The sequence below is a fragment of the Hypanus sabinus genome, chromosome 4, assembly GCF_030144855.1.
Source record: "Hypanus sabinus isolate sHypSab1 chromosome 4, sHypSab1.hap1, whole genome shotgun sequence".
In the NCBI taxonomy this organism is placed as follows: domain Eukaryota; kingdom Metazoa; phylum Chordata; class Chondrichthyes; order Myliobatiformes; family Dasyatidae; genus Hypanus; species Hypanus sabinus.
Window position 1 is genome coordinate 23,949,405 of NC_082709.1, and position 24,679 is coordinate 23,974,083.

At 40.5% G+C, this 24,679-nt stretch overlaps 1 protein-coding gene across 3 annotated transcripts in view; it reads right to left on the reverse strand.

Annotated features, from left to right (window-relative positions):
• The window catches only part of ubr3 (ubiquitin protein ligase E3 component n-recognin 3), a 248,653-nt gene that overhangs the window by 126,130 nt on the left and 97,844 nt on the right, over positions 1 to 24,679 (reverse strand). For 2 of the 3 annotated variants that reach the window (XM_059966617.1, XM_059966619.1), the window contains 3 exons: positions 23,518 to 23,685; positions 6,179 to 6,211; positions 4,996 to 5,456 (listed from right to left, as the gene is read on the reverse strand). In XM_059966617.1, the coding sequence (XP_059822600.1) occupies positions 4,996 to 5,456; positions 6,179 to 6,211; positions 23,518 to 23,685 (662 nt within the window). The remainder of the gene's footprint in view (positions 1 to 4,995; positions 5,457 to 6,178; positions 6,212 to 23,517; positions 23,686 to 24,679) is intronic. The other variant, XM_059966618.1, reaches the window with a different exon arrangement.

Here is a 24,679-nt window from a genome sequence, read left to right on the forward strand (position 1 = left end):
AGCCACCCAAAAACAACTACATTCCCCTCTAAGTCACCTGTCATTTTTTTCATCACTGGATCTAAATACAAGAGTCCCTAATCAACTGCTGTTTGGAAAGGAAACATGTTCATCATTGACTAAAGCCATAAAAATGATAGCTCATTACTTCATTCTCAAAAGCGATTAGGAAAAAGCAATAAATGACAACAATGCCCATCTACCATAAATTTAAAAAAGGAAATGTCATTGGATTATTACTCTGACCTACCATTTAATATCTGCATTCTATCATATTTTAGTACTATGGATGCATTTTCATATTCCAAACCAAAACCCTTAATCTATAATAGGAATATTCATTTCATCCATAACAGACATGACCTTCTAGTCATAAAAGATGACTCTCTAATCAATTGAGACTTGAAGAAATAAATGATCAGTCTCTGTTTTTGAGAGGTTCCTGCAACCTGGTAAAAATGATGTTAAACCAAGGTCTCAACCTTCTTAAGAATAAAAAAAAAGATGGCAACCTATTTTTGAGAAAAGTAAAAATCTTACTCATAAATTCTACTGCAGTTTTGAAGTTGTTCAGCCTAATTTTATAATGCTACTTATTAACCATTGGGAAGAACTTCTGGCAAATAATGAAAATGTACTTTTTTTTGATCAAACAATTTCAGTTCCCAATCATTCAGTTAGACAACAGTTCAAAAGCACACCACATACTGATAAATAAGCTTAAATAAGAAGTGCTAAACTTCTTCATGAAATTTCAAACTAAATTATTAATTCATACACCCTAAGTAACATTTTCATACAAAAGATAACCAAGATTGCATATAAGATGATCAAATTTATTATCACACAAATTTCCTTTTGTTCTCTCAATACAGCCTCCCACACGTCCAAAAGAGAAGTCATTCCTCTCATTTCCCACACAAACAGAATTTAATAAGACCATATTGACCCAAATTTTCAATCCCAACCAGATTATCCCTGTTTCCTCCTCCTCACCAAATTTTAATTATTTTTCCTTTATTCAATAGCACATTTTTTTCTCTTCAACACATGCTTTCACTCAACAGATACACAATCTCATTTGTAAACCCTTCAGACCCAGAATCAGGTTTAATAACACAAACATATGTTGAGAAATTTGTTAACTCTGTGGCAGGAGTACAATGCAATACATGATAAATATATGAAAAACCTGAAATACAGTATGTGTATATATACACATATACGTACTCATAGTATATCAAATAGTTGAATTAAGTAGTGCAAAACAGAAAATAACAAAAAAGTAGCTAGGTAGTGCTCATGGGTTCAATGTTCATTTATAAATCAGAGGGGAAGAAACTGTGTTCCTGAATCAATGGGTGTGTACCTTCAGGCTTCTGTACCTCCTTCCTGACAGTCACAGAGAGGGCAAACCCTGGGTGATGGGGGAACTTAAAAATGCTCTGCTCCTTGAAGACGCCTTGAATACTACAGAGACTAGAAACTATGATGGAGCTGACTAATTTTACAACTCTCTGCAGCTTATTTAATCTTGTGCCATGGTACATCTGCAGAAATTTATGAGTGCTTTAGGTGACATACGAGATCTCAAACTCCTGATGAAATATAACCACTGTCTCGCCTTCTTTATAGCTGCATTGATATGCTGGGACCAGGTTAGCTCCTCAGAGATACTGACGCCCAGGAACTTGAAATTTCTCACTCTCTCCACTTCTGTTCCCTATATGCGGATTGGCTTAGGTTCCCTCATCTTACCTTTCCTGAAGTCTACAATCAGCTCTTTGGTTTTATCGATGTTAAGTGCAAGGTTGTAGTTGCAACACCACTCAACTAGCTGGTACACCCTCTCATCTCCATCTGAGATTCTGCCAACAATGGTTGTACAGATGGCATTTGTGCTATGCTTGGCCATACAGTCATGGGTACAGAGAGAGTAGGGCAGCGGGTTAAGCACACATCCCCGAGGTGCACCAGTGGTGATTGTCATCGAAGTGGAGATATTATTACCAAATTGCACAGATTGTGGTCTTCTGGTTAGGAAGTCGAGGATCCAGTTGCAGAGAGAGGTATTGCACCTTTTCGATTAGGACAGTAGGAATGATGGTGTTATACTTTGAGCTGTAATCAATGAATAGCACCCTGACATAGGTATTTGTATCATGCACGTAATCCAAAGTTGCAAGGAGTGCCATTGAGTTTGCATCCAATATAGACCTACTGTGGCAATAAGCAAATTGTAGTGGCAGGAGTAGATTGTAGCCATGACCAACCTTTCAAAGCATTTAATCACTACAGGTGTAAGTAATACTGGCTGATAGTTGTTAAGGCAGTTCACATTGTTCTTGAGCACTGGTATAATTGTTGCCAGTATATAAATGCTCCAATATATAGATTTTATACATTTTAAGGAAAGTGGCACATGGAAATTCAATTATAGTAGAACGTTGTTCTGTGAGACATTAATTGCATGACTTATAGCACACACATCACAGGCAAGGAAGTGAGCACCAAAACAAAAACCAGCCATCAAGACAATCATTCATTATTATACCCCAGGTACAACCAGCTAGGTTTGATCACTAACAAGCCAAATGCAGGGGAGGAAACAATAGGATGGAGGGCAGATTATATATTAACAGATAATGCTTGCTAATTTAATTAGCCACTATTTTGCATCTGGCAGCAACCATTTGGAGGACATTTCCCCAAACTCAGAATTACGGGTTATATGGTACATGCTAGTCAACCGTATTGTGAAAAAGGAATTTTAGCAAAAAATTTGAAAGAAAGAGCTGCATAAAGGATATTGAAATCTTGAAATCCTTATAAACAAAACTTTAGATAGAATAATTTCAGAATACAGTAAATGCCTTCAAGCAACCTGAAATGAAGATCATTCAAGTGAAACAATGTACTAGTCTAAACTTTTTATTGATTTTTATTTGTTGGATCAGTGGTAACAAAGATAACCTGGTCAATAATCAGCTGATAAAGAATGTATGATTAGAAACACGTCTAATATACTATAACACTTGGCCGATAAATTCAAAAAAAAACTGAATTCACATTCTGCAGCTGGGTTTCTTCACAGCTCAAGGCATTTCTGACCTAAAATTATTCCTAATGTATATGGAGATTCCTGAGTATATGATATAAACAGATTCTGACAGATTCCATTCAGCTCAGTAATTTTTCTGACTGCTTAAAGGGTAGACATATTAAGGCTGCAAGATATCAGCATCAATTTGTCTTTTCCTTTGGTACAGCGCTAGTTGCTGTGGAAACAGTCTATCTTGTGAGAGATGCCACTTGTCTTTGACTAAAGGTCAAAACTGGAAAAAAATGGGTCATCACCACCTACTTATTGCCCTTTCCATTTTCATCACTACTAAATCTAACTTGAAATACACAATGGATTAAACCGAGTCTACATTTGATTCCGTATTCCGTTCGATGTGATTTATCTTAATTTTAGTATCTGCTGCCAATGAATGACAAATGATGAAATTATTCAGAGAGAAAATCTGTAAAATAAAATTGAATGGCAGCTACAGAAACCTAAATCAAAATTCCTTTTTCTTTCTACATACTGTGCAAATTCCAGAATTTTGGTCTTATTACACAAAACAACATTGCAACAGCTGTTTTTTTTAAAGAAAATGCAAATAGCTTAAAATTAAATCTCTTTGAAATCCAATACTTTTTTGATGAATTTTAGACATATTACTGAATCATTTTTCTAATCCAATTGTTTTAATAGTTTAAGTTACAATAGGAATATAGGAATGCACTATATGCATCACCATTTAAAATGAGAGGGGCCAAGTATTTTTTATGTCAGGTTTCCAACATTCATTACTTACTTTTTTTATTTTCACCACCACTTAGCAATACATGTCATATTTGTTTCTTAAAGACATGACATATAAATTTTAATCAGTTTGTACAACATAATTGAAGTAGCACTGGTTTTGATTTTGTAAATACTACTGATTAGAATATATATTTAAAATAATTATAAATTTCCTTGTAGATGTTAGTCAAATCTAGCATATTTCCAATAATGTATGAATTGTTTCTCTACATCATTTAACTTAAATATTTTACATAACCTCTGTATTTTAGTGATTCCACTATACTGGAAAGATTCAAATTTTAAAGTATAATTCCAGTTGAAGCAAAATATTTCAACCCTATTTTCTTTGGGCTAATTTCAGTCACAAAGTCAAAAAGTCATTGAGCAATACAGTATAGATACAGGCCCTTTAGCCCAACAAGTCCATGCCAACCACAGTGACCAGACAGTTAGCCTCAATTTCTGGCATTTGCTCCCTTATCCTCTAAGCCCACCCCTCCACGTACCTAGTCAAAGTGCTTCTTAAAATACACCTACATCAACAACTCCTTCAGGCAGTTCCTTCCACGTACTCACAACCCTTGGAGTGAAAAAGTAGCCTTTCAAATCTTTCCCCATTCACCCTAAATTTGTGCCCCCTTGTTTTAGAGTCACAGAAAAGTATAGCACAGAACAGAAACAGACTCTATGGCCCATCCTACTCCCATCAACCTGTACCGGGACCATAGCCCTCGATACCCCTACCAACCATGCACCTATCCAGACCTTTAGTGGCACTCCCACCCAACCTCAGTAGAAAAAGCCTGCTTGCATTTACCCAATCCGTACCCCTCATAATTCTGTATTCCTCTATCAAATCTCCTCTGTTCCAAGGAATAAAGTCCTAACTTATTCAATGTTTCCTTATAACTCAGGTCCTTCAGACCCAGCAACATCCTTGTAAACATCCTTTTAGTCTCCCCTACCTAATATGTATTGCAATATACTGCTGCCACACAACAACAAATCTCACAACATATGCCAGTGATAATAAACTTGATTCTAATCCTGAAAAAAATACATGCAAATAAGAACTTTAGTTTCCTAGTGGATTTTCATCAAATGCACATATATTGTATATATGAATAAACATTTACCTTTCTTCTTTATCTAGAGCTTTCTTATCCGAAATACTCTTCTTTGGAGGTGTAGGAGGTGCTACCTTCCTATAAATCTCCTCAATCCTGAACTTGTTTTGCCGACTCCGTGCTGCAGTCTTTATTAAAATTCTTTCTACTGCTGTTGTCCCATCACCATGGATCTGCTGCATTGGGTCCAACCTCGATGTTGATTCTGAATCTTCTAACCAGCATGGATAGTATGAGTTTTGTTTTCCTGAGAGTTTATGATGCAGTTTAATTAGGAGAGACAGCATACTTTCTCTGACTTCCAAAATGGTTGTGGTGAATTGTGGAGTTGAATTAGGTGCAGTCCACTTTGATGTCTTTGGTCTAACATCTGCATTGTGAATAGTGCTGCTGTTGTTGCGATTTATAATTTCCTGAAATTTTCGTCTACGTTCTGCAACTAAACTGAAGACCTGAGCTGTATTTGAAGTCTGGAAGAAAAAAATAAATTAAATTCCGATCACAGCATAAAATTAAGAGGAGTACACTACGTAACCCTTTCAACCTGCTCCACCATTCATCAAGAACTTGATTGATCTTATCTCTACTTTCATGCATTACCCATTTCCCAGATTCCCTCATTTACAGAAATCAATTAACCTCTGTTTTGAATTGATCTAGTGGCTGAACATAATCACAGCCCAAGTAGTTGAAAATAATTGTTTTCTTGACAGCCATGCCTACAGAAAGAGACTTTCATCAATAAAACTGTGAATGCCTACAAGTACTGAAGCACATGATATTGGCATAGAGTGTTAAGTCATGGCTGAGGAAAAAAGCAGTTACGTTAATTTATTGATGGTTATTGATACAAATATTTTCAGATATTTTTGAATGTATGAAATTGTAAAGGAAGATAACCAACTCTCAACACCCAATTTACACCCAAGAAGCTGAAAGCTTTTCTTATTCTTGCTGTTGAAAAAAACTATGACAATGCACTTGATCGCTTAAGAAATGCAATGTAAATACAATTCAGCAAAATACATTTAACATCAAACTTCAAAGTGCAGTTAGGATTTTTAATGATTTAACACCATAATGTTTATAGTAGGGTTAAAGGCAATTTACCGAATCATACATTGCTACAAACAAGTACTTTGACACACTGGTTATTCAAAGACAAGACAAAACTTAAACTGCAGTGAAATACCTCTCTGTTGAGAGCAGTGGCCCTTCTTGACCCCTGTCACATAGGAAGAAAGACATGACAAAACTTCAGGCAAAGAACAGCTAGCTTCTAAGCAAGATATTCTCATTAACAGAAATATAAACACACATGCAAGATCCAAATAATTCATTTTCTGTATCTTATTCATCAAACCTAACTGTGACAAACAATGCATCATCTATTAACAAACGATGATAGAGGATTTTATATTTTATAGGTGATTGGATGACAAGGTACTATTAACAGGGAATGCAAATGTGATAACAAAAAAAATGGAATCTTCTTGACAACCTTCTCTAAGTACAGAACAAAACTGAACTGAAAATATTTCCACTCTGACCCCGAAATGTAAAATACAATCTGGATTTAAATAAATGCAATTTCTCAGCTTCAATCTTATTTTATATATAAAAACTTCCCCATATGCACAATGCTATACATTTTTATTATTCATTCACATTTTGAATGTGTACAACATTGGCAAAACACCATTATTTCCCATCTTTTCATATCCTTGGAAAGAATATGATAAACTATTTTCTTGAATAGCTGCAGTCTTTAATGTGAAGATACCCAATGATAACAAACTGGCAATGCATTTCCAATTCAGGACACTGTGTGAGAACATGTACTGAAGGTGGTGGCATTCAAGTGTATATACTGCTTTTCACCTTTTTTGGTTGTAGAGCCTGCAGATTTGGAAACAATTTACCATAATATGTTCATGCCACAGTTACCAGAGGTGAAAGGAATGAATGGTTTGTCCTGGATGGTGGTGTGCTTCTTAAGCAATGGTGCAGGCTCAGTCATTCAGACCTGAAGAACATCTCATCACAAATCTAATTTGTCCCTTGTGCACAGCAGAAAAGCTACCCAACCTCTGAAATTTTCTTGCAGCCACAAAATTTGTGTGATTTGGTTAAACTGAGTTTTTCATCAGTGGTGACTCCCAAGATTTAGAAGTAGGGAGATTTGGTGACAGTGTTGCCACTGTATGCCAAGTGGTCAGCCACTCTCTTGTTAGTGATGGATATTGCCTGATATTTTTCTAGCACAAGCACAAATTTGATATCAATTCAAACTTTCAGGTAGTCAAGCATAGCCTATTTATTTGCTGAAGAGTTGTGAATGAAAATAAATGATGTAAGCATCTTATCATGGAAGAAAGGTAATTGACAAAGCAAGTTATGGTAATTCAGTTTAGGACACTACCCCCAGGAGTACCTTCAGCCATGGCCTGCAAATTGGAAGATTCATCCCCTCTAATAACCATAACCACTCAAATTGTGCAAAGCACGACTCCAACCATTAGCATGTTTTCTTTTAATTCCCCATTACCACAGTTTTATTTAGCCACGTTGATAATAGTAACTTATTTATAGAGCACTTTTCACATAGATGATATAGTTCAAAGTGCATAACAATGGGACAAAGTGCAAACATGAAAATAAAAATAGAAATAAAAATAAACATGAAAATAAAAAGCAAAAATATGTTTGTTAAAACCAAAGTTAAATAAATAGGTTTTGAGCTGGTGTTTAATAGTTTCAAATGAGTCTACATCCCTTATAGTTTAAAGTATTGAATTGCTGTCACACTAGATTATACACTGCCTTGATCACAAGGCCCATCAATTTCACATCAGCTCTGGATTTCAACTCAGGTACAGAGTTGGAATGAGGCCTGAAGCAGAGCTATCCTGTTGAAACCCAAAATGAACATCAGTTGACAATGCTGCTGATTTCATCACTTGTCGAGTCCAGTGACTAGACAATAAATAGTTGGACCACAAGCACAAGAAAATCTGCAGATGCTGTAAATCTAAGCAACACACACAAAATGCCGGAGGAACTCAGCAAGAATAAAGCAAGCATTCAACATTTTGGGCTGAGCCTCTTCACCAGGACTGGGAAAAAAAGGTGTAAAGACAAAGTAAGAATGTGGGGGGGGGGGAGGGGGGGGGAAGAGGAGGAAGTCCAAGGTGATAGGCGAGGGGAAGAGGGATAAAGTAAAATGCTGGGAAGTTGATTTGTGAAAGAGATAGAGACTGAAGAAGAGTGAATCTAACAGAAGAGTGCAGCAGACAATGGAAGAAAGGGAAGGGGAGGAGCACCAGAGGGAGGTGATGGGCAGGCAAGGAGATAAGACAAGAGAGGGGAAGTGGGAATGGAGAATGGGGAGGGGGGGCAATTACTGGAAGTTGGAGAAATTGATGTTTGTGCCATCAGGTTGGAAGTTACCCAAATGGAATACAAGGTGTTGCCTCCCCAACCTGAGAGTGGCCTCATCACGGCAGTGCAGGAGGTCACTGACTGACATGTTGGAATGGGAATGGGAAGTAGAAATGAAATGGGTGGCAGCGGGGAGATCCTGTTTTTTCTGGCAGACGGAGCGTAGGTGCCTGACGAAACAGTCTCCCCAATATACGCTGGGTCTCACCGATATACAGGAGGCCAGAACAGGAGCATCAGATTCAACAGATTAACCCAATAGACTTACAGGTGAAATGTCGCTGCACCTGGAAGGACTTTTTGGGGTTCTGAATGACAGTGAAGGAGGAGGTGTAGGAGCAGATGTGGTACTTATTCCACTTAGTGCCAGGAGGAAGATCAGTGGGGAGGTACAGGAGAAGGGAGTCACCTACAGAGCGATTGCTGAAAAAAAGTGCAAAATGGGGGGAGGGGGAAGATGTACTTGGTGATGGGAACCTGTTGAGAGATGGCGAAAGTTGTGGAGAATTATGTGATGAACACGGAGGCTGGTGGGGCCGTAGGTAAGAACAAGAGGAACCCTACCTCTGGTGGGGTGACAGGGAGATGGGGTGAGGGTAGACACGCTTGAAGTGGAGGAGATGTGGGTGAGGACAGTGTTGATGCTGGAGGAAGGAAATCCCCTATCTTTCAAGAAGGACATCGCATTAGTTCTGAATGAAAAGCCTCAACTTGAGAGCAATGCAGCGGAGACAGAGGAACTGAGAGAAGGAGTTGGCAATTTTACAAGTGACAGGGTAGGAGGAGGTACAGTCCAGGTATCTGTGAGAATTAGTGGGTTTATAGAAGATATCAATAGATAAACTGTCTTCAGAGTTAGAGACAGAGAGCTCAAGAAAGTGGTGGGAGCGTCAGAAATGGACCAGGTACATCTGAGGGCAGGTTGGAGTGGAATTATCCTGTGTTTTTTTTCGGGCCAGAACATATATACAAGCAATTTCTGCATTTTTCGATTGCTGTCGCCATTACCAGGGCAGCTTGACTGAAGACAGGACTTGTTTTGGGGCACAGTGCCAGTACTACAGCTGAGATATCGTCTGGTCCCTTTGCTAACTCCCTGCTCTCAGTTCATTTCTTGATCTCATGTGATGGAAAGAACCTTAAAGATAAAGCAGATATTCACTTGGCAAATCTAGCTAAACACAGCTGTAAGATTTTTAGCCTTGAACTTAGTACTCATATGTTGTTTCCCACTAACATTAAAAATGAGGATAATCTTGGAACCACTCACACAATGGCTGCTCTACTTAAACCTAACTTTTTATTAGTCTTTGCCAAAGTGCCAACTAACCCAAATGATTCAATCTCCACAGAACGTCCCGACAGATGCTGCTCCCTTTTTAAATCTGACACTCAAATTTCTTGGTTTTCACCTGGCAGAGAATCTCACCTGGTCCCTCAACACTAGCTCCATAGCAAAGAAAGCCCAGCAGCATCTCTGCTTTCTGCGAAGGCTGAGGAAAGTCCATCTCCCACCCCCCATCTTCATCACATTCTACAGGGGTTGTATTGAGTGCATCCTGAGCAGTTGCATCACTGCCTGGTTCGGAAATTGCACCATCTTGGATCGCAAGACCTTGCAGCAGATAGTGAGGTCAGCTGAGAAGATCACTGGGGTCTCTCTTCCCGCCATCACGGACACTTACACTACACGCTGCATCTGCAAAGCAAACAGCATTATGAAGGACCCCAAGCACCCCTCATACAAACTCTTCTCCCTCCTGAAGTCTGGGAAAAGGCACCAAAGCATTCGGGCTCTCACGACCAGACTATGTGACAGTTTCTTCCCCCAAGCTATCAGACTCCTCAATACCCAGAGCCTGGACTGACACCTTACTGCCCTATTGTCCTGTTTATTATTTATTGTAATGCCTGCACTGTTTTGTGCACTTTATGCAGTTCTGGGTAGGTCTGTAGTCTAGTGTAGTTTTTTTTTTCTCTGTGTTGATTTTTATGTAGTTCAGTCTAGTTTTTGTACTGTATCATGTTAACACCATGGTCCTGAAAAACATTGTCTCATTTTTACTATGTACTGTACCAGCAGTTATGGTCGAAATGACAATAAAAGTGACTTGACTTGACTTGACAACTCACAACAAGAGAGTATCTACCTCCCTTTGCCAACATTTGCAACATGTAAGTTTTAGTCACTCACAGTTGGCTACTTTGGACAGATATCATCACTCAATTGTCTGACACTGAATGAACTCCTAAAACACTCTACTTAAACTTTGTCGCCAGAGATTATCAGATAAAAAAAAGATAAAAGTATATGCTCAAAGTTTCCTGCAGACTCCTGGAAACCTCTTGCCCACAGCTAATCAAAAAGAAGCAAGAGCACACCTTATGCTACTGAGAACCTTGAGTCCATGCACTAGAAACACACAGAAACTCCTGACAAGGAACGAACCAGTGCACCATAACACATATTACCCACCCATTCTATTTGCCATTTCCTGCCTCATCTCCAAAAATAGTTCGGAGATCCCATACCTCAGAACCCCAGAAGCTAAGTGGAACCAATTAGACCCTGATCTCAAAGACGAGAACATGGAAATGACAATGTGATGAAATGAGTAATGAGATAAAGCCACAAAATGTAAAAAAATGATTAGTGATATGTGAAAAATATTAATGAAACCCGCCAATGTCGAGGCTGGAGACAATTCACATTAATCAATGAAGCTACGAGCACATCTTTGGAAGATAGGAGGAAATGAAGCACACAGAGCAAACATGTGGTCAGAGAGACAGTGCAAACTGCAATTAAGCCCCAAGGTCAGAATCAAACCTGGGTCACCAGGACTCTAAAGATCTGCAGCAGCAGCAGCACCATCTCCTATGCCACCGTGTGAATCTCAGTAGGGTAGAGGAACAAAGGTAAAAATTAATAAAATTTGTAGCCACAGGTTCGAAGACTCAAAGTATATTTATTATTAAAGTATGTAAGAAGTATACAACCCTGAGATTCGTTATCCTACAGGCAGCCATGAAACAAAGAAACACCATGGAACCCATTCAAAGAAAGTATCTACACCCAATGTGCAAAAAATAGAACAAATCTCGCAAGAAGCGAGTGAATAACACAAAGAATAATAAACATTAAAGTCCTCAAAATAGTCTAAGAGTGTTCAGTTTAGTTCAGTACAATTTAATTAAGCTCTGTATCATTCATTGACTGCAGGCCACAGAGCCGGTCTGCACCAAAATGCTTTAATCAAATCACACAATTAGCAAAGTAAAAGTAACCAGAAATACACAGAACATTAAATGCAGAGTCCTCCAAAAATGAGTCCACAGCCATGAGCTGCGCCAATCACCTCTTCCAGCTTGAGGAAAACTCCTGACCCTCCCTCCAGCAGCATTGAGCAACAGGGAGAGGGAGACCTGTCAAACACAAGCAGATGGCACTGAAATCCATTTCCGGTCTCATCCTCAACAACTTCAATCTTGCTCAATGCTTTAATCAGCCTCCATTACTCCTCACTGATAATGAATTTGCCTTTGGATTTTAAGCCACATACTCCATTCTCAATCTCATTTAGACCATAAGATATAGGAGCAGAAGTAGGCCATTCACCCATCAAGTCTGCTCTGCCATTCAATCATGGGCTGATCCAATTCTTCCAGTCATCCTCTCTCCCCCGCCTTCACCCCATACCCTTTCATGCCCTGGCTAATCAAGAATCTACCTATCTCTGCCTTAAATACACCCAATGACTTGGCCTCCACAGTCGCTCGTGGCAACAAAGTCCACAGATTTACCACCCTCTGACTAATGAAATTTCTCTGAATCTCAGTTCTAAATGAACATCCTTCAATCCTGAAGTCGTGCCATCTTGTACTAGGCTCTCCTACCATAGGAAATAACTTTGCCATATCTAATCTGCTCAGGCCTTTTGACATTCTGAATGTTTCTATGAGATCCCCCTTCATTCTCCTGAACTCCTGGGAATGCAGCCCAAGAGCTGCCAGACGTACTTCATACAGTAACCCTTTCATTCCTGGAATCATTCTTGTGAATCTTCTCTGAACCCTCTCCAATGTCAGTATATCCTTTTTAAAATAAGGAGCCCAAAACTGCAGACAATACTCCAAGTGTGGTCTAACAAGTGTCTTATAGAGCCTCAACATCACGTCCCTGCTCTTATATTTTATCTCTCTAGAAATGAATGCCAACATTGCATTCGCCTTCTTCACAACCAACTCAACCTGGGGGTTGATCCTTTGCGTATCTTGCACAAGGACTCCCAAGACCCTTTGCATCTCTGCATTTTGAATTCTCTCCCCACCTAAATAATAGTCTGCCCATTTATTTCTTCCACCAAAGTGCATGACCATACAATGTTGAAAATTGTATTTCATTTGCCACTTCTTTGCCCATTCCCCTAAACTATCTAAGTCTCTCTGCAGACTCTCTGTTTCCTCAACACTACCCGCTCCTCCACCTCTCTTTGTATCATCAGCAAATTTAGCCACAAATCCATTAATCAATGACATACACAGCAGTCACAACACCAACCCTTGTGAACTCCACTGGCAACCAGCAGCCAGCCAGAAAAGGATCCCTTTATTCCCACTCTCGGTTTTCTGCTGACCAGCCAAGTTCCACCCGTGCTAGTAACTTCCCTGTAATTCCATGGGCTCTTATCTTGCTAAGCAGACTCGTGTGGTACCTTGTCAAGGCCTTCTGAAAATCCAAGTACAGTCGGCCCTCCTTATCCGTGGGTTATGCATGCATGGATTCAACCAGCCACGGATCGGGAAAACCCAGAAGTTCTCTCTCCAGCACTCATTGTTTGAGCATTGTTCGCCTCGCATCTTGTGTTGTGAGTGAGAGGAAGGAGTTTAACGCTTGTAAGGGATGGCTGGCGAGCTATGTAAAGTGCTACAGCCTCAAGATCTTAAAGATCACGGGAGAATCAGGATTAGCTGATGCCAAGGCAGCAACACCGTTCCCAGAAGAGCTACGATGGTTGCGTCTGTACTGAACATGTACAGACTTTTTTCTTGTCGTTATTCCCTAAACAATACAGTATAACAACTATTTACATAGCATTTACATTGTATTAGGTATTATAAGTAATCTAGAGATGATTTAAAGTATACCGGAGGATGTGCATAGGTTATATGCAAATACTACACCATTTTATATAAGGGACTTGAACATCTGCATTTTTTGGTATTCGCGGGGGGTCCCGGAACCAATCCCCCGTGGATAAGGAGGTCTGACTGTCTGCCACATCTACTGCATCTCCTTTGTCTATGCTGCTTGTAATTTCCTTAAAGCATTGCAGGAGGTTTGTCAAGTAGGATTTGCCTTTCAGGAAACCATGCTGTCTTTGGTCTATCTTGTCATGTGCCTCCAGGTACTCCGTAATCTCATCCCTAACAATCGATTCCAACAACTTCCCAACCACTGATGTCAGACCAACAGGCCTATAGTTTCCTTTCTGCTGCCTCCTACCCTTCTTAAATAGCGGCGTAACATTTGCAATTTTCCAGTCATCCAGTGCAATGCTAGGATCCATCAATTCTTGAAAGACCATTATTAATGTCTCCGCAATCTCTCCAGCTACTTCTTTCAGAACTCAAGGCTGTATTCTGTTAGGTCCAGATTTATCCACCCGACCATCAAGCTTCCTGAGCACCTTTTCAGTCGTAATTTTCACTGCACATACTTCACTTCCCTGACACTCTTGAATGTTCAGTATACTGTGGACTGATGCAAAATACGTATTGAGTTCCTTTGCCATCTCTGCATCTCTCATTAGAATATCTCTAGTGTCATTTTCTATTGGTCCTGTATCTACCCTCAACTCTCTTTTACTCTTTATATACTTAAGAAAGTTTTTAGTATTTTCTTTGATATCAGTCGCCAGCTTCCTTTCACAATTCATCTTTTCCTTCCTAATGACCTTCTTAGTTTCCTTCTGCAAGTTTTTAAAAGCTTCCCAATCCTCTATCTTCCCACTAGCTCTGGCTTCCTCGTATGCCCTCCCTTTTGCTTTTACTTTGGCCCTGATGTCCCTTGTCAGCCACGGTAGTGTTCTTCTTCCACTCAAAAATTACTTCTTATTTGGAATATATCTGTCTTGCACTTCCCTCCCTCATTTTTCGCAGAAACTCCAGCCATTGCTGCTCTGCTGTCCTTCCTGCAAATGTCCTTTTCCAGTCAACTTCAACCAGTTCCCCTTTCACGCCACTGTAATCTCCTTTATTCCACTGAAATACAGACACATTGGATTTTATTTTTTTCCCTCTCAAATTTCAATGTGAACTCAATCATATTGTGATCACTGTTCCCCAAAGGTTCCTTAACCTTAAGCTCTCTTATCACCTCCAGATCATTGCACAACACCCAGTCCAGCACAGCCGATCCCCTTGTGGGTTCAACAACAAGCTCTTGTGAAAAGCTATCCCTTAGACATTTTACAAATTCTCTCTCAAGCTGGTTTTTCCAATCCACTTTCATGTTAAAATCCCCAATGATTATCATGACATTGCCTTTCTGATAGGCCTTTTCTATCTCCTGCTGTAATCTGTAATCTATAACCAGCAACTGTTGTACACAACTGCCATTAGGGTCCTTTTACTCTTGCCATTTCTTAACTCAACCCATAGATTCTCAAAACCATCCAATCCTATGTGATCTCTAATGATTTAATATTATTTCTTATACATAGAGCCACAACCACCCTCTCTGCCTACTAACCTATCTTTCTGATGCACTGTATGTCCTTGGACGTTCAGCTCCCAATGGCAGCCATCCTATAGCCAAGTTTTAGAGACAGCCACAACATCATATTTGCCTATCTGCAGCTGAATGTCAAGATTGTCCATTTTATTCCTTATACTGTGTGCATTCAAATATAACAATAACAGTCCAGTATTTGTTGCTTTCTGTTTTAACTGCACCATGCCTCTATTGCCCTGTAACTCATGCTGTAATTCAGCCCCATTTCCTGCCTGTTCTTTGTATAATCTTGGTTGCACGCTATCTTTGATTTATTTGTTTTACCCTTCCTCAACCCTATCACTCCGGTTCCCATATCCCTGCCAAATTAGTTTAAACCCTCCCCAACAGCTCTATTAAACCTGCCCACTAGGATATTGGACCCCTTTGGATTCAGATATAACCTGTCCTTTTTGTACAGGTCATACCTCCTCCAGAAGAGGCCCCAATGATCCAGGAATCTGAAGCCCTGCCCCCTAAACCAGTCTCTCAGCCACACATTAATACACCTTATCATGCTATTCTTGCACTCGCTAACACATGGCACAGGCAGTAATCCTGATTACTACCCTAGAGGTCCTGCTTTTCAGCTTCCTACCTAACTCCCTGAATTCTCCACACATGTCATTGGTACCAACGTGTACCAAGACTTCTGGCTGTTCATGCTCTCCCTTCAGAATACTCTGCACCCAATCCGAGACATCCCGTACCCAGGCACTTGGAAGGCAACACACCATGCAGATATCTCTATCAGGCTGACAGAACCTCTTGGCTGTTCCTCCCACTATGGAATCCCCTAGGACTACCACATTCCTCATCTTCCTCTTTCCCTTCTGCACCACAGAACCAGGCTCAGTGCCAGAGACTCAGTCACTGTGGGTCGTCCTCTGTCAGGTCATTCCCCCTCAACTGCATCCAAAACGAGATAACGATTACTGAGGGGGATGGCCACAGGGGTGCCCTCTTCTATCTGAGCTCTTCCCTTCGCTTCCCTGACAGTCACCCATTTATCTAACTCCTGCAGACTCGGGGTTTAATTCTCGCAGAGACAGCAAAAGCACTAGATTGCTCAGATGGACCAAAAACCTATCATCAAAATATAAATTAGAGGCTCCAATTGCTTGCAGTTTAGTAGTAGAAACATCCTTAAAAGAATCAGCAGCTTGATGAACTGTCTTTCAGGCATCCCTGTTGGTCATGGGTGCCATCTTATTAGTAAAGCAAACTAAGTACTGGAGTTCAATTCTAGAGAACTGGGAAAGTTGTGCTAAACTTCCAACAGACCTTAAAGTTCTGGTCATTATTTCATGAAAAGCTCATGAAGGTAATTGAAAGGGCACAGAGAAAAGTTACAAAGCTGATATCAGTAATGTGAAGATCTATGTACCAGGAAAAGGTAAGCATACATAAGAACATTAGAAATAGAAGCAGGAGTAGGCCATCTGGCCAGTTGAACCTGCTCTTCCATTCAACAAGATCAGAGCTAATCTGACCATAGACTCATTTCCACCTACCTGCCTTTTCCTCATAACCCTTAATTCACCTATTATGCAAAAATCCATCCAAACTTGTCTTAAATATACTCACCTATCACCTTGTGTTTCTCTCTCTCCTCCCCCACCTTTTAAATCTATTCTTCATCTTTTTTCGACTCAGTACTGCCATAGGGGTTTCGGCCAGAAATGTCAACTGTACTTTCTTCCATAGATGCTGCCTGGCCTGCTGAGTTCCTCCAGCAATCCATGTGTGTTGCTTAAGTATATTTACTGAGGTAACCTCCACTGCTTTACTGGACAGAGAATTCCACAGATTTACCACTCTTTGGGAAAAGCAGTTCCACCTAATCTATCCTAAATTTACTCCCCCCAAATCTTGAGGCTACATCCCCTAGTTGTAATGTCACCTAAAAGTGGAAACAACTTTCTGCCTCTATCTTACCTATCCCTTTCATAGCTTTATATGTTTCTATAAGATCTCCTCTCATCCTTCTGAATTCCAGTGAGTACAGTCCCAGGTGACTCAATCTCTCCTCATAGTCTAACCCAGTGGTTCCCAACGTGGGGGGTAATTTGATTTTTAAGGGGGGCAATTCGAGAATGAGTTATTAACAGTGAATTTTTTCTACTAAGTCTGTGTGAGTATGAGTGTGTGTGCGAGTTAATACATATGTGTATATACAGTATGCATACATAAAAATACTTGTGTGTATGTACGTGTAATTGCGTATGTACTGTATATATAGTGTATCACCATCATTACAACCATCAAATGGCTTTCATAATTAAATTAATGAATTGACTGATGTAGGAAGGAACGAATGAACAAGTCCAAATGCGTAAGAAACTCGTACGAGGCCGCGCCAATGCTGCTTTTTGCAGTAGCTTTCAGTTCTTGGTGGTGTGAAGGTGTGTACATTGTGTCATCTCTTTTAAACGGTGTATCTGTCTTTGTATGCTGTAGAAACGAATCGGCATTGCTTTATTTATTTATTATTATTATTTTAATATCACTTAATGTTCTTTTTTTTTACAATATCTTAGTAATTTCTTCCTCAGAACTTTAACAGTCCTTTGGTTCTTTTATTTTTCTCTTTCATGAATGCCATGTTCTTTGGAAGCTTGTTTAAATCAAGTTAATGGTCTTTTAGGCTTCCTCCAGGTGAATAGGAGTTCACTTTTTGAATAATAGCTATATATCACCACAGGGGGCATCAGGATTTTAGAGGTGATTAGGTGGGGCATGGCCAAAAAAAGGTTGGGAACCACTGGTCTAACCCCTCATCTCTGGAATCAACTTGGTGAACCTCCTCTGCACCACCTCCAGAGCCAGTCTATCTTTCTACAAGTAAGCAGACCACAACTGCATGCAGAACGATGCAGCCTCAGCAGTACGCTGCACAGTTGCAGCATCATCCCCCCGCTCTTAAATTTAATCCCTCTAGCAATGAAAGCCAACATTCCATTTGCCTTCTTGATAACCTGCTGCACCTGCAAACCAACCTTTTGTGATTCATGCACAAGCATCCCCAAGTCCCTCTGCACAGCAGCACTATGCAATCTTTTACCATTTAAATAATAACCTGATCTTCCATTTTTCCTTCCAAAGTAGACGACCTCGCATTTTCCAACATTGTACTTCATCTTGCCCATTCACTAACCTATCTGTATCCCTCTGCAGGCTCTGCATACCCTCTGCACAATTTCGTTTTCCACTCAATTTATTATCATCGGCAAACTTAGATACACTACACTCGGTCCCCTCTTCTGGATCATTAATGTATATGTGAACAGTTGCGGGCCCAGCAGTGATTCCTGTGGCACAACGCTCACCACTGGTTGTCAACCACAGAAACACCCATGTATCCTGACACTCCGTTTTCTATTGGTTAACCAATCCTCTATCCATGCTAATACATCACCCCAACTCTGTGTATCCTTATCTTATGGATAACTCTTTTACATGGCACCTTTCAAACAACTTATGGAAATCCAAGTAAATAACGTCCATTGGTTCCCCTCTATCCACTGTGCTCGTTATATCCTCAAATAACTCCAGTGTTTGTCAGAAAGGACCTGCCTTTGCTGAACCTATTCTGCCTCTGCCTAATGGATTCATTTCTTCCCAGATGCCTCGCTAGTTCTTCTTTAATCATAGCTTAATGCATTTTCCCAACTACAGATGTTAAACTAACTGGCCTATCGTTACCTGCCTTATGCCTACATCCTTTTTTTTTTAACTGTAGCGAGACTTTCACCTTCTTCCAATCCAATGGGACCTGCCCAGTATCCAGAGAATTTTCCACCAAAACCTCTACTATAACCTCTGCCATTTCTTTCAGTATTCTGGGCTGCATTCCATCAGGACCAGGGGACTTGTCTATCTTTAGCCCACAAGTTTGCTCACCACTATCTCTTTAGTGAGAGCTCTCTTCTATTGCGTGTGCTAAGCTCCAGTGAATTGCCAGGATACTCTACTACTTTAAGAATGCTTTTCAGCCCAAATTGCTGTTTTACCTGAAAAAGGATCATATATTAATGAAGTTACACCTGCATTTTAGATACAAGAATTGAGGAAATCTTTATCACACTTACAAGGAAAAAAAATTCTGTTTTTGAAGATCAATTCTAACTCCCAACTTAATGTTGCCGTATCTATTTCTCATCTACACTCCAGCAACAATTTATAATGGCCAATTAATTTAGGTCGGCTAGTGGCGCAGTGATATCAGCACTGGACTCCGGAACGGAGGTTCCCTGGTTCGAATCCAGTAGGGCCGTTCCCAAGTTCGCTTTCCATCTGTGCCAGGTTGAGTGTTGAGGTCAACCTCGTAAAATAAAGAAAAATACTGCGAAAATGGATGTGTGAGGAGTGGCGCGCCACAGTCTTTCGTTCTGCACATTGTTAAACCTAAAAATAACCCAACACTGGCCTCTCAGGCCTGAGTCAACATCATCATCATCAATTAATCTACCAGCCTACCTGTCCTGGGGATTCTGGAGGGATTCTGGAGGAAACACAGTGCAGGGGGCAGGGTTTTAGATTTTTGGATCATTAAGATCTCTTCTGGGGAAGGGGAGACCTGTACAGATTGGATGGGTTACAACTGAACTCGAGGGGGAGCAATATCCTTGCAGGCAGGTTTGCTCGCATGGTTCGGGAGGGTTTAAACTAATTTGCAAGGGGGATGGGACCCAGAGCGATAGAGCAGTGAAAGAAGTGCATGGAGTAAAGCCAGATCTAACATATACAGAGGCTTTGAGAAAAGAGAAGCAGAATAAAGGGTGTAAAGGTAGTAAGGCAGAAGGGCTAAACTGTGTGTACTTCAATGCAAGAAGCATCAGGAACAAAGTTGATGAACTGAGAGCTTGGATACATACGTGGAATTATAATGTAGTGGCCATTACAGAGACTTGGCTGGCACCAGGACAAGAATGGATTCTCAATATTCCTGGATTTCAGTGCTTTAAAAGGGATAGAGAGGGGGGGGAAAGGGGATGAGGTATTACTGGTCAGGGATACTATTACAGCTACAGAAAAGGTGGGTAAAAATAGCAGGATCCTCTTTTGAGTCAGTATGGGTGGAAGTCAGGAACAGGAAGGGAGCAGTTATTCTACTTGGGGTATTCTATAGGCCCCCTGGTAGCAGCAGAGATACTGAGGAGCAGATTGAGAGGCAGATTTTGGAAAGGTGCAAAAATAACAGGGCTATTATCATGGGTGACTTTAACTTCCCTAATACTGATTGGGACTTGATTAGTTCCAAGGGTTTAGATGGGGCAGAGTTTGTTAAGTGTGTCCAGGGTGGATTTCTGTCACAGTATGTTGACAGGCCGACTAGGGAGAATGCCATACTAGATCTAGTATTAGGTAACGAACCAAGTCAGGTTACAGATCTGTCAGTGGGTGAGCATCTGGGGAACAGTGATCACCGCTCCCTGGCCTTTAGCATTATCATGGAAAAGGACAGAATCAGAGAGGACAGGAAAATTTTTAATTGGGGGAGGACAAATTATGAGCCTATAAGGCTAGAACTTGCAGGTGTGAATTGGGATGTTTTTGCAGGGAAGTGTACTATGGACATGTGGTCAATGCTTAAGGATCTCTTGCAGGATGTTAGGGATAAAGTTTGTCCCAGTAAGGAAGATGAAGAATGGTAGGGTGAAGGAACCATGTGCGACAGGTGAGGTGGAAAGTCTAGTCAAGTGGAAGAAGGCAGCATACATGAGGTTTAGGAAGCAAGGATCAGATGGGTCTATTGAGGAATATAGGGTAGCAAGAAAGGAGCTTAAGAAGGGGCTGAGAAGAGCAAGAAGGGGGCATGAGAAGGCCTTGGCAAGTAGGGTAAAGGAAAACCCCAAGGCATTCTTCAATTATGTGAAGAACAAAAGGATGACAGGAGTGAAGGTAGGACTGATTAGAGATAAAGTGGGAAGATGTGCCTGGAGGCTGTGGAAGTGAGCGAGGTTCTCAATGAATACTTCTCCTCAGTATTCACCAATAAGAGGGAACTTGATGACGGTGAGGCCAACATGAGTGAGGCTGATGTTCTGGAGCATGTTGATATTAAGGGAGAGGAGGTGTTGGAGTTGTTAAAATACATTAGGACAGATAAGTCCCTGAGGCTTGACGGAATATTCCTCAGGCTGCTCCATGAGGTGAGGGAGGAAATTGCTGAGGCTCTGGCTAGGATCTTTATGTCCTCGTTGCCCACAGGAATGGTACCGGAGTATTGGAGGGAGGCGAATGTTGTCCCCTTGTTCAAAAAAGGTAGTAGGGATAGTCTGGGTAATTATAGACCAGAGAGCCTTGCGTCTGTGGTGGGAAAGCTGTTGGAAAAGATTCTTAGAGATAGGATCGATGGGCATTTAGAGAATCATGGTCTGATCAGGGACAGTCAGTATGGCTTTGTGAAGGGCAGATCATGTCTAACAAACCTGAACTCTGAGGAGGTGACCAGGTATATAGATGAGGGTAGTGCAGTGGATGTGATCTACATGGATTTTAGTAAGGCATTTGACAAGGTTCCATACGGTAGGCTTATTCAGAAAGTCAGAAGGCATGGGATCCAGGGAAGTTTGGCCAGGTGAATTCAGAATTGGCTTGCCTACAGAAGGCAGAGGATGATGGTGGAGGGAGTACATTCAGATTGGAGGGTTGTGACTAGTGGTGTCCCACAAGGATCTGTTCTGGGACCTCTACTTTTTGTGATTTTTATTAATGACATGGATGTGGGGTAGAAGGGTGGGTTGTCAAGTTTGCAGATGACACAAAGGTTGGTGGTGTTGTAGATAGTGTAGAGGATTGTCGAAGATTGCAGAGAGACATTGATAGGATGCAGAAGTGGGCTGAGAAGTGGCAGTTGGAGTTCAATCTGGAGAAGTGTGAGGTGGTATACTTTGGAAGGACAAACTCCAAGGCAGAGTACAAAGTAAATGGCAATTTAGTTGGTAGTGTGGAGGAGCAGAGGGATCTGGGGGTACATGTCCACAGATCCCTGAAAGTTGTCTCACAGGTAGATAGGGTAGTTAAGAAAGCTTATGGGGTGTTAGCTTTCATAAGTCGAAGGACAGAGTTTAAGAGTCGCGATATAATGATGCAGCTCTATAAAACTCTAGTTAGGCCACATTTGGAGTACTGTGTCCAGTTCTGGTCGCCTCACTATAGGAAGGATATGGAAGCATTGGAAAGGGTACAGAGGAGATTTACTAGGATATTGCCTGGTTTAAGAGAGTATGGATTATGATCAGAGATTAAGGGAGCTAGGGCTTTACTCTTTGGAGAGAAGGAGGATGAGAGGAGACATGATAGAGGTGAACAAGATATTAAGAGAAATAGACAGAGTGGACAGCCAGCACCTCTTCCCCAGGGCACCACTGCTCAGTACAAGAGAACGTAGCTTTAAGGTAAGGGGAGGGAAGTTCAAGTGGGATATTACAGGAAGGTTTTTCACTCAGAGAGTGGTTGATGCGTGGAATGCACTGCCTGGGTCAGTGGTGGAGGCAGATATACTAGTGAAGTTTAAGAGACTACTAGACGGGTATATGGAGGAATTTAAGGTGGGGGGTTATATGGGAGGCATGGTTTGAGGGTCAGCACAACATTGTGGCCAAAGGGCCTGTAATGTGCTGTACTATTCTATTTCTATAGCACAGAAATTGGGATTGAACCCGAATCGCTAGAGCTGCAAGGCAACCTCTACAAACTGCACCATTGTGACTCCTGTAAGAGTGGTAATGTAACAGATTTACTCTATCAATGTTCAAAATGAATGCAAAGGAACTCAATTATTTTAAAGAAATTACAAATATGGAATCTGTGTGAATACAAAGAATAGACTTTCAATTTGAATACATAACTGACTCTAATGGATTTTTTAAATTCTAATCTTTTGATTATCGATTATCAGTTCCTAGTAAGTGTATAAGATGCATTGATCACTATTTAACAATTATTGTATCTTTAGTGTATAATAGTGCTCCTTTGACTATTATGCTCCAAGTAGTGTACAGTGCAGATAAGACATTCACAACTAAGGCCTGTCACTTTTTTTGTCTCCAGCAGATTATTCAATATAATTTATCACCTTGAAAAAGGATCAAAATGCTGAATAACTAAAGTGTCGTTCTACATAAATGTGAAACACACAGGAGGTAACGTGTGAGCATAAATTTTACACAAAAGACACTTATTTTATGGAACATTCATTATAACTCACAGATGATGCACTTAACATAAACTGTAAGGGATTAACACTTGCAAAAGTATTTGTTATTTGAAAATACACAACCAAACTGTCTCATCTGGTATAAACTAACCTGTACACAAGTGGCACCTGAACTTGTGCTGGCAGGTGGTTCCCGGGTCACTTCAGGTGCAGTTTCCGGAACCCTGACTCGCACGTGGTTAATGACATGATGTAGATTCGTTGCTATGCTGGTTCCATGGAACCAACTATCAGAACATCGCTCTTCACCAAACATTTCCTATGAGGAAAATTAGTTATGTAATCAGCTGTACTTTCTCAAAAACGATAAATGAACACAAATGAGAATTGCAATATGACTGCACAGTTGAGATAAAATTTTAAAAACAATCATCTTCACAAACGAAAAAAGAGGAGAAAAATGACCCAGATTTTAGTTCCAATAGAACAAAACTGTTCTTTTGTGTCATCATTACATGGTGCAAGTGACCAAGACTTTGGAAATTTTGTACATGTATGTTCTGATGCTCAAAGATTGATCACAGAATCTTATAGAAAAGGAGGCAACAAATCACCTTCATGACTGTGCCAACCTTTTGTTAAAATTAATCAATTAGTTCCGTTTCCTGGCCTCAAATTTCCTCCACATAACATTTTCAAACATCCAGTCAATTCCTGTTCATAAATTAACTTGTTCCTCCCAGTTACAGAAAAGAAGAAAAAATATTCAAGTAAAGGTCATTTTGATAGTTGTGGATAGATACTGTGGCTAATTTTTACTGTGTTGTTTTGCAGGATTGCAAAATAGGATTCAAACCATTACTTATATATTTGATTATTCTGATACTGATCTTCAGCCACAGTCAGAAGGGGGAAAACTGTTAACTAGTGTTCCAAAATATCTTCTGCTATGGCACCTACCCATTGCTGCAGAAAAGAAGCCCCAAAAGGCAGTGTGAACTTAAGAGTTTTATTTGTTCTCAAACTAGGAAATCTGACAACTGATCTGCGTTCTACAAAGTCAGTGAAGGGGCCAGGACATAAATGTGAAGTTATCCACTTTTCTGAAGCAGGAACAAGAGGGCAGAGTATTGTCTGAACGGTGTAGAGTTAGGTAAGGGAGAAATGCAAAGAGACCTAGGAGTCCTAGTTCATCAGTCAATGAAGGTGAATGAGCAAGTGCAACAGGCAGTGAAGAGGGCAAATGGAATGTTGGCCTTTATTACAAGGGGAATTGAGTACAAGAGCAAGGATGTCCTTTTGCATTTGTACAG